General features: G+C 37.5%; 1 protein-coding gene across 2 annotated transcripts; it reads left to right on the top strand.

Moving 5' to 3' along the window:
• The first annotated feature begins 79 nt into the window (after nt 1–79).
• Nucleotides 80–13,825, top strand: LOC146394061 (uncharacterized). Of its 2 annotated transcripts, none has more exons than XM_084945085.1 (16): nt 80–311; nt 2,125–2,193; nt 2,686–2,849; nt 3,773–3,960; nt 4,533–4,637; nt 5,246–5,384; nt 6,381–6,528; nt 6,686–6,818; nt 7,896–8,048; nt 8,140–8,177; nt 8,283–8,312; nt 8,414–8,580; nt 9,627–10,102; nt 10,257–10,356; nt 11,824–12,286; nt 13,036–13,825. In XM_084945085.1, the coding sequence occupies exons 3-16, from the start codon at nt 2,718–2,720 to the stop codon at nt 13,116–13,118; spliced, it is 2,355 nt and encodes a 784-aa protein (XP_084801211.1). In that variant the 5' UTR covers nt 80–311; nt 2,125–2,193; nt 2,686–2,717; the 3' UTR covers nt 13,119–13,825. The 2 variants fall into 2 exon arrangements, with proteins under 2 accessions (XP_084801211.1, XP_084801135.1); XM_084945009.1 differs by having other exon boundaries at nt 2,102–2,193.
• The last annotated feature ends 6 nt before the right edge of the window (nt 13,826–13,831 follow it).

Here is a 13,831-nt window from a genome sequence, read left to right as displayed (position 1 = left end):
TTTTTTCTTTTTGGTTTTTCTCTTGCTGTATTTAATCTAAAAGACTGCAGCAGGTGTCATATATACGGGGAAGGCGTATCTCATGCAGTGCACAATAATCAGAGCTTAGTCACTTCAGTTACGCTTCTCTTGGCGTGCAGTAATTTTCATGTTTTCTTTAGAAGCTCTGGTTGAACCAGTTCAACTTCATTCTGTCGTCACTCAAATTTAGTCTGCTTACATCTCAGCGCTCAAGACTGTATAGAAAGAGAATGGAGGCTGTAAGCTCCTAAGTTGGACTTTTGAAAATGAAGAGCTGACGACTGATTATGGTAAAAAAAATATATCTGTTCCTTGTCTGACATTTTCATTTCAGAGTGCGCGTTTTCTATATCTGGCTTTTATTCTGTGGAGGTTTCAGGGCAGAGCTGCCTGAGTAATTGACTGGAGTTTAATTTGTTATTCACCAACATTTAGAAACCTGATACTTTTTAACAGCATACAGTTCAGAAGTTTACCTACATTCAGCATGGGCATGAATGTCATGGTTATTTGGGCTTTTAGTTAAGTTTTTGTTTCCCAGGATTGTACAAGTTACATTTTTAATCACTTTAAAAAACAGTAATTGGATGTAAAAGTTTTAATTGATTTTGGATTTTCTGTAATCAATACTGTGAAGAGCATACATATTGGCTCAGATAGATACACTCAGATCTTTTAAAGGTTCTCCAGTGTCTTTTGACTTGGCTAGCCCAAGAACTTTGGCTTCTCATTGTGTAAACCTTATGTAGAGGTGCTCAGAGAAATGTATATTTAGCCGGTGTAGCACATTATAGTCTGCTGCCATGTCTCAAAGCAGTTGCATAGTGCAGTTCACTACCTGGACAAGTTTGTGACTGGAAAAGACCTAAATATTTTCCACAGGACACAAGATTTAAGTTGATTGTAATTTCTTATGTTTTCATTACATACACCTGTCAATATAAAAATCAGTTCTTTTTTTTTCCAAGTCAGTTTGCCTCACGATATCTTTGACAAGCATGGATCCAGCTCACTGGATATATGTGGACTAAAAAGAAGAGCATACATTTTTGGACTTTTGTGTGTTTTCTCATTAGTTTTGCCTTCTTACTGACAAATAACCCTCTCAAGCACCAAAGTATGAAAATATTAGTGTATGCACAAGGAGCTCTACTGATGGGTTTCTTTGTAGTCAGCAGCATTTCTTCACATATTGGAAAAACTGAGATGCATCTTTAAAAAAAAAAAAATTCTGAAGATACCTCAGGGTTTAAATGTGTAGCTTAATCTTTATCCTGGAAATAAAAAAAAACTTTAAAAACAAGGAAACTGTTTATTGATAGGCAATAGCTTTACTGGTCGGGCCCACTTTGAATGAAACTGGGCTCTGTGTGGTCCATGATGTAAGATGATTTAGATTCTAAAACTAGAAAATCTGTCACAGAGCCTTTTAAAAGAATGGAAATAAAGATATACACCATAATATGTTGAACTATTTCTCCAGAACAGATTTTTATCACACCATGGACTTTTAAGTACAAAAGAAATGTCCCACTTTGCACACAGACATCACAAACAAATAAAAATAAAATAAAAACTCCTGTCATTAGAACATTAGTGAAGCTCAGAAAAAAAGCTAAATAACGCAAGTCACTACCAGCCACTTCCCCCTCCGTGGCCACTGCCTGACGCTGCTGCCTTTGAGCCTCCAGCTTTAGGTTCTTATTAACAATTCATGTATTAAAAACACCGCCAAACCATGCTGCTCCCACCAACCATGTTTCATGTCAGGAAAGAGTTTTTGATGTGAATCTGTAGTACTGTTTTACATCCAGACATCGTGTTTTGCATTTTTGTATCGATACAAGTCATTTTTTATTACTTAATTCTTTCATTTTGTCCCACCATTCTCATTTAGGGTTTTGCACATGGTGGGCATATGTTTGCTGGCTGTTTTATACTGTTGCCACACTTTTCAGTGTTAAGAAGATTTATTCTGCTATGATGGGTGGAACCTAAGAATTTGAAATGTGTTCCTTTTTTCCATTGTATTTATTTATTTGATTGATTGCTCTATCGGGTTGTCATTTATGATTTCCAGAGGTTGTTTGCTGTTGTCCTCAGGTTCTTGTACCCCTCTCTGAGGATTACTTATTGTGATTGGTGGGGGATTCCCAAGTGCAGAAACAGCAGGTATGTCACGGTCTTTTCATTTTGATGGCACTTAAGATCATAATTATTCCACAAAAACTGCAGGTGTTTTCTAATTTGTGACTGATAAAATGGTTTCTATTCAAGTGAGTTTTGATGCGAGGTTGATGTTTCACTCTTCGACCTGTCAAACTTTTATAACGTGGTATTACACACCTTGAATTGCAGAGCTGCCAGTTACAATATCATTATTAAATCATAAATAATATAGTGAGAGATTCCGTAGTATCATCTCTCACTATCCTGTCAGATATATAACGACAGCCTTGTTTCAGAAAGACAATGCGGGATCAGTGTTGGATTGACTTTAACAGTCAAATTTACTTAAAAGTAAATTCTTGAGTGAAGTGTAGATAATTCAGGATTCGGGGGGGCGGGGGGGGGGGGGGGGGGGGGGGTGTTGCAGCTAATGAAAAGTGAGTTAGTGCTCTGACTCTTGACTACTTCACCTTCCTGTCTTTGTATTTGCCAAAGGTTCAGACTCGCTCCTTGCCTGAGAAGCTGAGATGCTGGACAGATTCAAAATGCATATCTTATTGCTGGGCCTGGCTCTGTTGATGCTAGGCCTGGCCTCTGACGCCTCTTCTCTTGGCCTGACTGTGCATGTTGTACCCCTGGACAGTGATGGAGGAAAAACAGTGAGCAACATTTTCCCTCTTTAATTTTTCCTAAAAACCAAGATCTCCCCACTCTCAGCTGTTCCTAATTATACATTTTTACTATCACATTTTAGTCATGTGTTGAGATTTTCATAAACTCAAAATTATAGCAGGAAACTAATAAAAGACATTTTCCATGATTCATAAACCATATTATTTTATGCCTCAGCATTATTATTTATTAGAATTATTTATCAAAACTGTGCTTCTATAATTTTACTTTACTAAAATGATACTTTCCGTGAAATATCCTAATGAACATGTTTACCACTCAATTAGTTAAACGTTTCAGGATTCACTGCAAGAACAAAAAACATTAAAATTGACATGCTTCAAAGTGAACCCTTCCCCTTCTTTCTTTATTTTAGTTGCTACTTACTTATGTGTGCAAATAATTGATTCTTTTAATTCTACAAAACAAATTCAGTGTCAGTCATTGTGTAGTGTGTTAGGTCTGTTGTAATCTAGTTAGGCATTCTTCTATGCAGTCCTGTCAGCTGTGTACGTCTTAATTACTCATGGCTCCATCTATCCTCAAAAACAAACCCTTGTTTTTTTCATAGTTGTTGTCTCCCATTGTTACATCACACTGGGCCACAAACATCCCATATATTAGTCCTTCAACCCAAATTCAGTTATTTTTAGTTGTTTCATTTGGTTGATGGGAATTGCAGTGTAGCATCCTACTAATACTCAACATTAGTGGGTAAAATAAAAGTAACAAATACTTTATTTATCCCAAAAGGTAGGAAATTACGCTTACTAATAACTGTCAATTAATAGTCAACATACTAGTTGTGTGGGTCTCAGATTGATATTTGGTGCCTGATGAACTACATGCAAATGTTTGTAATGTTTGTTTAGTGCAGACATGAGGGAGTTTGTCTCTTTACTTCTTGCAGGTGCGGGCTCATTTCACTGTCATTGCTCCTAGTCCTTGTCCGTCTTTGTCTGGACTCTGTGCTCCAGGAGAGGACTGTCTAGTCCACACCACCCCGTTACCTTTCACTGGGACTAAACCCTCTGACTGGTGTGTCCGCCAGTGGCAGAAAACTGTCCCCAGTGACTACAGAGCTACCATCAGTTTAGGGTATGAGACCTGCAATGCGAATACCCTTGATCTCAGACATGCTAAATTTTGTATATTAATTTTTGCATTTTAAGTGTCAGCTCCATTTTTCATCTTTTTAAAAAAACTTTGCGCAGTCTATTTGGAAATAACTCGGAGATTATTCCAAGTGACATTGTTTTGTTTCTTAGACAACTATGGAGGACTTTTATTTGTATTTATTTTTTTGTTCTACTAGATCAGCTTTGCATAATTCAGAGTTTTTTCTGATTTGTTGCCCCTCGCAACAAAGAATGGGTGAAGCTGGGGCTTCTATGGTCCCAGCGAGAGGTTTGTGCTTGAAATAACCACATTAGTGATATCCCACAATATCTGAAATCATAAAGAGCTAAGAGTACACAAAAGCATTTAAAATTGACTATTTCAAGCAGTCTGGAGCCCAAACAAACTGACTTATGATTCTTCAGTCCTGTGCGAATCAAACCGTTTGCTATGGAGCATTGTGTTTACTATCTGTGACAAGATCAGTGATGTTATTTGTTAAATTAAAGGAAGAAGCCATTAATACAGGTTTTTTTTTTTTACTGTTTTAGGTCCAGAACAGAATTTTTTGTGTCTATAAATGCAGGACCAGTGATCCGGGCAAACAGCGGGAGACTCAACCACCCTGCTTTTGTGGCTCTCCCTCCTCCACTAAGGTAGTGTAAACACCTACTCTCTGCTCTCCTTCCTCCCGACTCCTGTATTCAGACATGAGCTGAATTTGTGTTAATTAAATTAAGGACATTTAAGCTGTCATAAAGAGATATAAGCTACATATATCTGAACAAAGATCCATATAAGATTTTACATGAAATAGATTTTTAAAATGTCACTTGGTTATTCGGATGATTTAAATCTGAGTGTAATCTTTTTTTTTTTGTTAAAAAGTCCATGTGAAATCAGAGTGAAGCCTGAGTCTGCAGGTTTATGCGATCAGTTTCCGCTGATTTGTTTATCTGTTACTCATGCTCATCGCTCGCAGTGGCTTTTTCAGCTCCAAAAGCCAGCTGTTGCTGGAGGCCAAGCTTAAGATCACCGCCCAAACAGGCGTCACCAAAGAGGCAACACTTCAAAAGCTTATTGACGTCAGCCAAAGTCTTTGCTTCTCAAAGACTTCTTCAGAGTGATGCCTTGCCCTTCAGCTGTACAGACTGCACCAAATCCACTTTCATTTTTGTTTTCTCTCTTGTTGTGATTTATGATTCAAGAAGCTGATTATCTCTTTGTCTGCATGCCACCAATATTTCTTGTTCTGTGAGAACAGGGCCCGTGTGAACTGTCCTCACGACTTCCATCTGTCAGTGAAAGACTTGGATGGGGACAAGATCCGATGTCGATTTGCCAGTTCTGACACGGGAGAGTGTGTCAGCTGCACCCAGCACTCTTTCATAGAGCTGGATGGGGTGAGTTGTATTTCACGAGTTCAAGGCTTTATTATTGTAGGCACTAAAATCTATTTTATTCTTAATTAAAAACATATTTTACTATTTTAAAGATGATTACAATTAGACATAAGTGTGGATTAGACTAACATAAATATTTAAATATGTTCAGCACCAACCAACACCCAACCCACTCCATCTTTGGGGTTTCATCAGGACAGAAATCTGGCATAAAACTCTGCTCTGTCAAACATGTGGAAATACCTGCTGTGGTGAATAGTGTGTCTTAAATTTGTGAAGAAAACCCCCCAAAAACCAGGGAAAAAAGGCAAATCTCAGCTATGGTGAAAAAAGAAAGGCTAGATACAAAGAGGTTGCAGGTGAGCTGGGAGGAGCTGTAGGTCACATACTGGCAAGGGGAAAGTAAACAGCAGGAAGTGTTAGACTGAAATGACAAAAGCACAGTGTACACAGTGAAAGAACAAAACATGTAACTATGACAGTGACGTAGAGCATAAAAGTATAAAGTAGCTTAAAATTTAAACACAGTAATAAAATATTTTACATCCTTGCTCTTTAACAGAATTTTATCTATTGCTTCCTTTACCCAAAGTAATCTACCTCCTCCCACCAATGAGAATCTGGAATTCTCATTGCCCATAATGTCAAAGCTATTCTACGGCTGAAGCGTGTTGAAGACATCAGGTCACTCTGTACTAGCAGAAGTCTGCCTTTCCAGTAATCACATTCCAGTTAATTTGGAAATGCAACTGAATTGTCTTTGGTCTTTGATCAGTGAAATGGTTTCCAAAGTAAAAACTTGTTTGGTTTAGCCATAATTTGCTTAGTTAAAAGCACCATTGTGTAATATCGTTTGCATACAGTCTGGAAACAAGTTTAACCACTCAGTTTTTTTGTTGTTTGTTTGTTTTTTTGCCTTGTATTGATGTCATTTACAGTCAAACCTTGCCCACACATACCATCTCTGTTGTTGACATTGTTTCATTCTTTTACCAGGAGAAATGCATTTTGTCCTTCACTGGACAGGCACCTGCAGGACAGTATTTTATTTACCTGATGGTGGAGGACCTGATTCCTTCGCCCAGAGTAAATCATGCCACAGATCTGCCCCTCAGCTCTGTCCCTGTCCATCTCTCTCTAACTGGTGAGGCTGACAATCGCTTAGATGATATTTTGGTTCAAGTATAGAGAATAATAATTGCGCTTTCTCTCATCATCTGCCAAAATGAAAATAATAATTTTACCAGATTAATAATAACTCATAGCATAATGTAATAAATGGTTTCATTTTGTCTTTCCAGTGGAAGAGTCATATTTTAGGTGCTCTGATGAACCAGTGGCCATAGACAGGACCCCAAAAGATGACTCTGTACTGTTTGTTCTGCCATACCAGGAGGAGAAAATCAACACTGACTATAAGTCGGAGGAGGAGAGGTGAGTCCTGGTGGCTCTTCCTTTGCCATCCCTCCCACTGCTTTTTAAACATCCCAACATGGTTTATTCTTTTATTTTCTGTTGCTGTTGCTGCATTTTTGCTGCATATGCATGTATAGGAATGTGCATATGTACATGTACAAATATACTTGTATAGAAAAGTTATATAAGAGTCTGCTTGTGTGTGCATATATATGAATGTCTGTGAAGGTTCTCAGTCATCCAGGTCATCGTAGTCAAAGGAGCTTGCAAAGAAAATCGTCTGGACTTCTTTAAGTTGCTTGAAGACGTTTCACCTCTCATCCGAGAAGCTTCTTCAGTTCTAAGGTCAAATGGCGGAGAGTCCCAGATTAAATCTGAAGAAGCTTCTCGGATGAGAGGTGAAACGTCTTCAAGCAACTTAAAGAAGTCCAGACGATTTTCTTTGCAAGCTCCTTTGACCATATATATGGATGTTTTGTAATCTTTTTTACCTCATTTATTTGAATTCTTTCTTTCATTTGATTACGTTACCCCTCTGTTCAGCACTTTGGCCAACACTTGATGTCTTTTAAACATGCTATACAAATAAAGCTGACTTGTTGTGCAAAAAGAAACAAACAGTCTGCATATTGAAAAACAGACCTCTGTTTTAAAGAATTATAACAGGGGACTGAAAACGGTAGCGTGTGTGTGTGTCAAGTAAGCACATTTTATATAGTACATGTAAAACCAAAGTGCTTCAGACTAAAATAAAATAAAATGATTTCATTTAAACTCATTTGATTTCATTTAGATTTTCCATGTAATTTTATCACATAAGTACAATGTAAAATGTTAATATAATGGTTTGGTCAAATGAAATTCATTCAGTTGGTATATATTCTATTTATACCAAGTGGATTTTCTTACATTTAATTTTATATATTTCCGTTGCATTTTACTAAAAAAAAATATTCCTTCCTGTTTATTGAGGGTTGCGAGGGTGAAGAATTATTTTTTTTGAGTGTGCCTGTGTGGCTTTGCAAGAAGTGTGAGAGGTGTGAAGTATTTTTAGGTGAATCAAACATTATTAAAGGTTTTTCTCAATATTTACAGTGTTTTAGAGTTTGCCGTGGTTGGGCCCCCTGACCTCTACAGGACTGGCTTCACATCAGTCGGCCCCCTGGCCACTATGGCCATGGCCTGGATCCGCTCTGAAAACAACCTGACTCATCTGTTGCCCATCTGCTTTGCTGCAAATACCAAGAGGTCAGCTGATGCTTTATTAAACCTGTATTTATACATTTGCATATATGTGCTTCAGATGAACCTGTCTGATCTGAATGTTTTATCCTGTCAGTTTACAGTCGGAGCCAAGATGTGTGTGGCTATACCAAAGTAAGAGCTTGCTTAGAAATATCTGGCAAAACAACTTCTTTCTTTACAGCAGGGTTTTATCTGAAAATACTCACTGCTTACATGTTCCTTCTCAAACTTTTTCAGGGGAAACCAGAACATTACCTGCTGGAACAGGTAGAAATTCAGGTCTTATGTGTGAGATTCAGGTGATTTCGAGTGTGATAAGTGTGGTTGCGTGAGTTATTATCAATAATTAACCTTCTGCTCCTGGTCAGAACTGAAGTGTGAGAAGACAGAGATGACTCTGGTGCTCCCCATCACCTCGCTCACAAACATCAACCTTGCCGAACTCCAGCTCAACAGCCCCACCTGCCCCGTCAACTACAACAACACACATGTGACTGCAACCATCTCCTTGGACGGCTGTGGCACAAAGACTGTGGTAAAATACTACGCAATTATGTCTTCCTTTACTTTTTGGTAGCTGTGGCTTTCTTCTTTTATTTTAATGTGAAAGGCTTTTATTCAAGAAAGGAATCACAGCAGTATTTAAAGAGCAGCTTAACGTAAACTGAAACTCTTGTCTTTGCTGACACCATGTGGTTTCCTTTCTCCTTGTATATATGTGTTTCAGGAGTCTTTAGAAAGCAGTTTTAACTAAATAACGAATCAATAACTATGAACTATGAGTTGATGAATATCAAAATGGTGAAATAAAGCTTAGCTGAATTAGCTTAGTCAGCTCTGAGAATGTTCACTCTGAGTTAAGCTTGTAAGAAGAGTTCAGAGATTTAGGCTCAAACAGGCTGTAGCCTTGTGATTGTACCTCCATGTGGACTGAATCAAATGTAAGACATTAAACAGTCATATCATTCAGTAACAATTCCAGCATAATGTAGCTTTAACCCCCAGCAGATTGCTCTTTCAGCACACATAAATGTCCTCTAGCCTAATATATATTGCCTACTGGACTTGACCTCTGTTCAGCTAAAAGAAAAAGAATTTGCCTCCATCTATCAAGACACATCCATGCTGTGTAATATTAGTGCTGTAAGGCTGGATAATGCTGTTCAGTGAAATTATAGTGGGATAAAAAAAAAGAAGGATGTAAAGTTTAATTAAGTAGTCATCAGAGAATAAGAGAAATCCTTCTCATGTTTGCTTCAGGCTATAAAGGAGGGAGACGATATGTAAAAACTGAGGTGTTAAAATAAACTTTCCAGCGAGCAGTGTCACAGAGTCACCTGCAGTAGACCAAGAGTTTAACTTATCTGTCTTTTCTTAAATGGAAAAAAAAAGAATTTCCCTTATCTGAAGCTCTGTCATCTGGTTACACAGAAGATGAAACTTATTGGAAACCTTTTATTCAAAATAGAATTTCTGGCCTTATATTAAAAATTATTTCTCAAACGATGAGATATTTTGCAGTGATAGATTATTTGTTTGGATTTTTTCATTTTCTCTTTTCCCATTCTCCATTTTTCCCAGCACTCGGGACCAGAGCTGGTTTACACCAACACCTTGAAAACCGTGCGTCCCTACTCTATGATTAGCCGCCAGCCCTTACTTATCCTGCCTTTGGCCTGCCGCATCCCAGGAGTCCAGGTCAAGGGCCCAAACGCTTCAATTGAGATGCCCACAGAGAAAGAGACCTTTGGTGAGTTTCGTGTTTGGATTGAATTTTACCTCCCAGGAACAGGGCCCCTGGCACAATTCACCAGAAATCCCACGTTTCGCTCTAACGTCAACTCACCACAAAGAGTGCGTAGAGCTGTTGACTCGGAAACAGGAAGCAACTCCAGTAACAGTACCCGTGTAAGTGAAGAAAGTGGATCCAGAATCAAACAACTGGACCTCTACGTCAGGTCCAATTGCAGTGTGGTTCGAGCCGAGATGATAGTAAACGACTGCATCGAGTCTAAGACTGAGGACTTTGCAATAAGCCGTCCTATTCTAAAACAAGGGTCAGTAACATTCAGCTTGTGTCCTGTCATTTTTTCAAAGTTACCACTTTGGAGAGGACAGATGCTCTTAGAAAATCTTCTCAAAGAAATGTTGTTTTCAGTACATGAAGCATATCATACAAACTGAAATAGCAGTCGCATTTCTCTCTTTCAGGTGCTTGACATCCAGCAACACCTTAGAGATTATTACTACCCAAAATAATTCCAGGGTTTACCGCCTTGATTTGAGTACAATACAGACCAATGGAACAACTGTAAGTGATGTCATATAACACACACATAAGCATAAGTGTCACTTTGCTGTACTCTTTCTGTGTACCAAAGGCTTGTTTCAAATAAAAGTTGAAACCGAGAAAGAAATCATTTTGACCAGCAAAATACAAAAAGTATTCAGGGTCATTCAATGTCAATTCATCAAATCAATGTTAAAGATACATTTCTTAAAAGGCATTATGCAAAATTTCAGCATTACTGTGGCTGTAGGACAGGCTGTTTTAGACAATTTTCTAAAAACTACTTGAGTTAGCTTTTTTCACAATTTCTATCTCTAAGAATACTTAGGAGCGCAGCTCAAGCTAGGAGAGCATGAAGGATGCTTGAAGTCCCTTAAATATTTGTATGTCTGATCTCCGACAGCTGATTTGTATTCCAGCAGAAACCACCGTTTTGTACGCAGGGGGTGATATTTTGTTTACAACTAGTCAGATACAAGGAGGATGATATTATTTAATGCAGTTCAAGTCAGGTGAAAGGATCTAGCTCAAGTAGTTTTGTAGATAATTGAATTTTAAAAAGGGGCCTTCACAAAAACGGTGCTAGAAAAACATTTAAAACAGCCCTGGTGTTTTCCCTTCAAATACTTATCTGAGAGCAATAGTGGCATGATGTTTTTCATGATTCCTATTAAGAGTGTATTTTTGCCCTCAGTTTTGTTTTCAAACAAATTTGTGATGGTCGAGTGGGAAGTTGACAAATGAGGTGCTCCTTAAAAGTGATGCATGCCCCTGTGAGTTTTTTTCAAACATGTTGTAGCCACGGGAGTCATAATAACTCATAATAACTGTTTACTTAATTAACAGTTCTAACATTTGAAAAATGAATTTTACAAGCTTTCCAAAAAACATTGTGTTTAAATTAAAATTACGATTTCTTTTTATGTATGTTTTACCTTATTTGTGTTTTAAAATAAAGTTGATATTTTTAGTTTGGAAGCCAGTTTTAGGGAAATCCCTACAATTTTTCTCCTGTTCAGTTGCACATCTGCTGTTTTCCGCTTTTTTTAATTTATTACATTCTCAGATGCAAAAATAAACAAATAAATAAATAGAAATTAAATGTTGGTGTAGCTGGTTCTATCCCACTGGGCCAAACAGAAACATTTAAACTGATTTCCACGAGACTTTGTTTCATGTAGCTAGCACCATCATCTGCTCAATGTTTGAACAATATGTTGATTAGTTACCAAATACCTCTAAAGCAAATTGCAGATTTTAAATTAATTTTACTAATCAGTAAGTGCTATCATGCTAGCATGCTATGGAAAGGTACTGACCACTGCACACATCATGTGTGGTGGCTGGCTTGTTCTGAGCATTTGTCTTGATTGTGCTTTAGAATTGTTCCAGTATTAATGGTTCGTAAACAGCTGTAGTGCTCTATGTGGCGATAGTGTGAAATACTTTAATCTGAACACTGCTAAGTGTAGCTTTTTGTGTTTACAGATGTATGTCCAGTGCACAGTCAATCTGTGCATTACCACCATGCCTTCTCTGTTGTGCCCAAATCTATGTACCAGCTCCAGGAGTCAAAGCACCCTGGTTGGCAGTGTGTTCACCAGCAGCTACACAGTCAAATCAGGACCTGTGAGCCTTGTGCTCACCACTCCTGCTCCAACGACAACAGCCGTGGCAAACACAACAACTGCAGCAAATACAACAAGTACTAATGTAACAACCGCTACTACAGCCACAGCTACAACTACTCGTACAACCAATACTGCAAGTACATCAGCAACTCCAGCTGTTACAGCTGCAACTACTGCAACCAGTATCACAACCAATACTGCAAGTACATCAGCAACTCCAGCTGTTACAGCTGCAACTACTGCAACCAGTATCACAACCAATACTGCAAGTACATCAGCAACTCCAGCTGTTACAGCTGCAACTACTACCGCAGGAAGTGGTAAGACAATTTATTTTAAACAAGACTTAACCTCTCCTCTGTTTTTAAACATTAATTCACTAACATGTAAAAGACAATATTAATGACAATAAAAGTCAGTTTTAACCTTTTAGGTTTCCTGCAACAGTGGTTTTGATTTTCAGGAAAGTAATGAGCAGTGGCTTATTTCAGGGCCACTGGCTTATTCATTCCTGGCCAGGTGCCTAAATATAAGCAAATTAAAACATGTAGGTCACACTCCAGTCAAAGATGACAAAAGTGCTTTACAGGCTATGCAAATTATACATTTAATTAAGCGTTGGTCTTCTGTTGTTTAAATGTGCTACAGGCTCTAAATAAAAAAAGTGTGAGAGTCAACATAAAAAGATTTTAAAGTTTTTCATAGTGCATGTTTGATGTACATTTTTTCATTTCCACAAAACAGTTCAGTGGGCTGCATACTGAACTTGAAGGATAGAAACAAAGTATCGATCCTATCACACTAGTGTCAACCTTACACCGATACAAGTGTTGGAATCGATACTATCAATATTTTTGATTGATCCGCCCCTCTCTACCTTCTTAAAGGAGTCCCAAAGAGATTTGTATCCCTTCCCAGTGTCAAACTGGTGATCTTTCACTTTTTAGGCAAATGTGTAAAATATTACCATATTCAATTATATAATCTTGCTTTTGATGTTTAAATGTTAATAAGTGCAAAGTGTTAACTGTAAACTTAACTCATTGACCTCATCTCTCTTCCACTGCAGCTTCGTATCAGGCCTCATCTCTGGCAACAGGAGTGATTTTGACAACTTTCAGCATATTTCTTCAGAAAATGCTCCTTTGCTGATCCTGCATCTGGAGTTATCTGTCACCTTAGGGAGCACCTCATTCGTTTCCTTTGGACATTTAGAGATAGAATCACACAAATTCCAGTGTGTATTTTGAGCTGTTTCAGATTCCCACATTAAAGTGAGATCACACAAAATACTGTCAAAGGGAAAAGAAATAGAATTGCATAGAATTTTCTTAATTCCTCTATCCCTTTCATAGTTATACGATGGTAAGAAATACTTAGGATGCAATATTAAAAATGTTAAACTGCTGTATTACACTTTACTAGTAAAATGGTGGATTTATATGACCTTCATCTACACAGCAATTTGTTTGTTTTACAAATCAGGACCATTGTGGATAAAATGTCTTCTTCACCATGAGTAAAACTTTTAAAATTTTGGTTAACTGGCACTTTAAGATCTACTTTATGTATTTTTTTCATAGTCCAACAAAAACCTGTTTAAGAAAAAGAACTTGAGCTTATCATTATCTAAAGTGTATCCATCTTTACTTCAGATATAAAAATTTAAATTGTATGTGTATTGCTTTTAGAACAACATAAATATGTTGCTAAGTAGTTATTATTATTAACCACTTTGATCTGTTTCTAATATTTTTTCCTTTTTACAGTTCTATTTTATTAATCTCTTATAAGGCCCTTCAACTGTGTTTGTTTGCAAAGGCCAATATGAATAAAGCATGAATTATTATTTGATGAAAGCTGTA

This window comes from Perissodus microlepis, chromosome 1 (genome assembly GCF_051167445.1).
Source record: "Perissodus microlepis isolate ML-2025 ecotype Zambia chromosome 1, ASM5116744v1, whole genome shotgun sequence".
NCBI classification, from domain to species: Eukaryota; Metazoa; Chordata; class Actinopteri; order Cichliformes; family Cichlidae; genus Perissodus; species Perissodus microlepis.
This window is presented reverse-complemented; position numbering and strand designations above follow the sequence as displayed.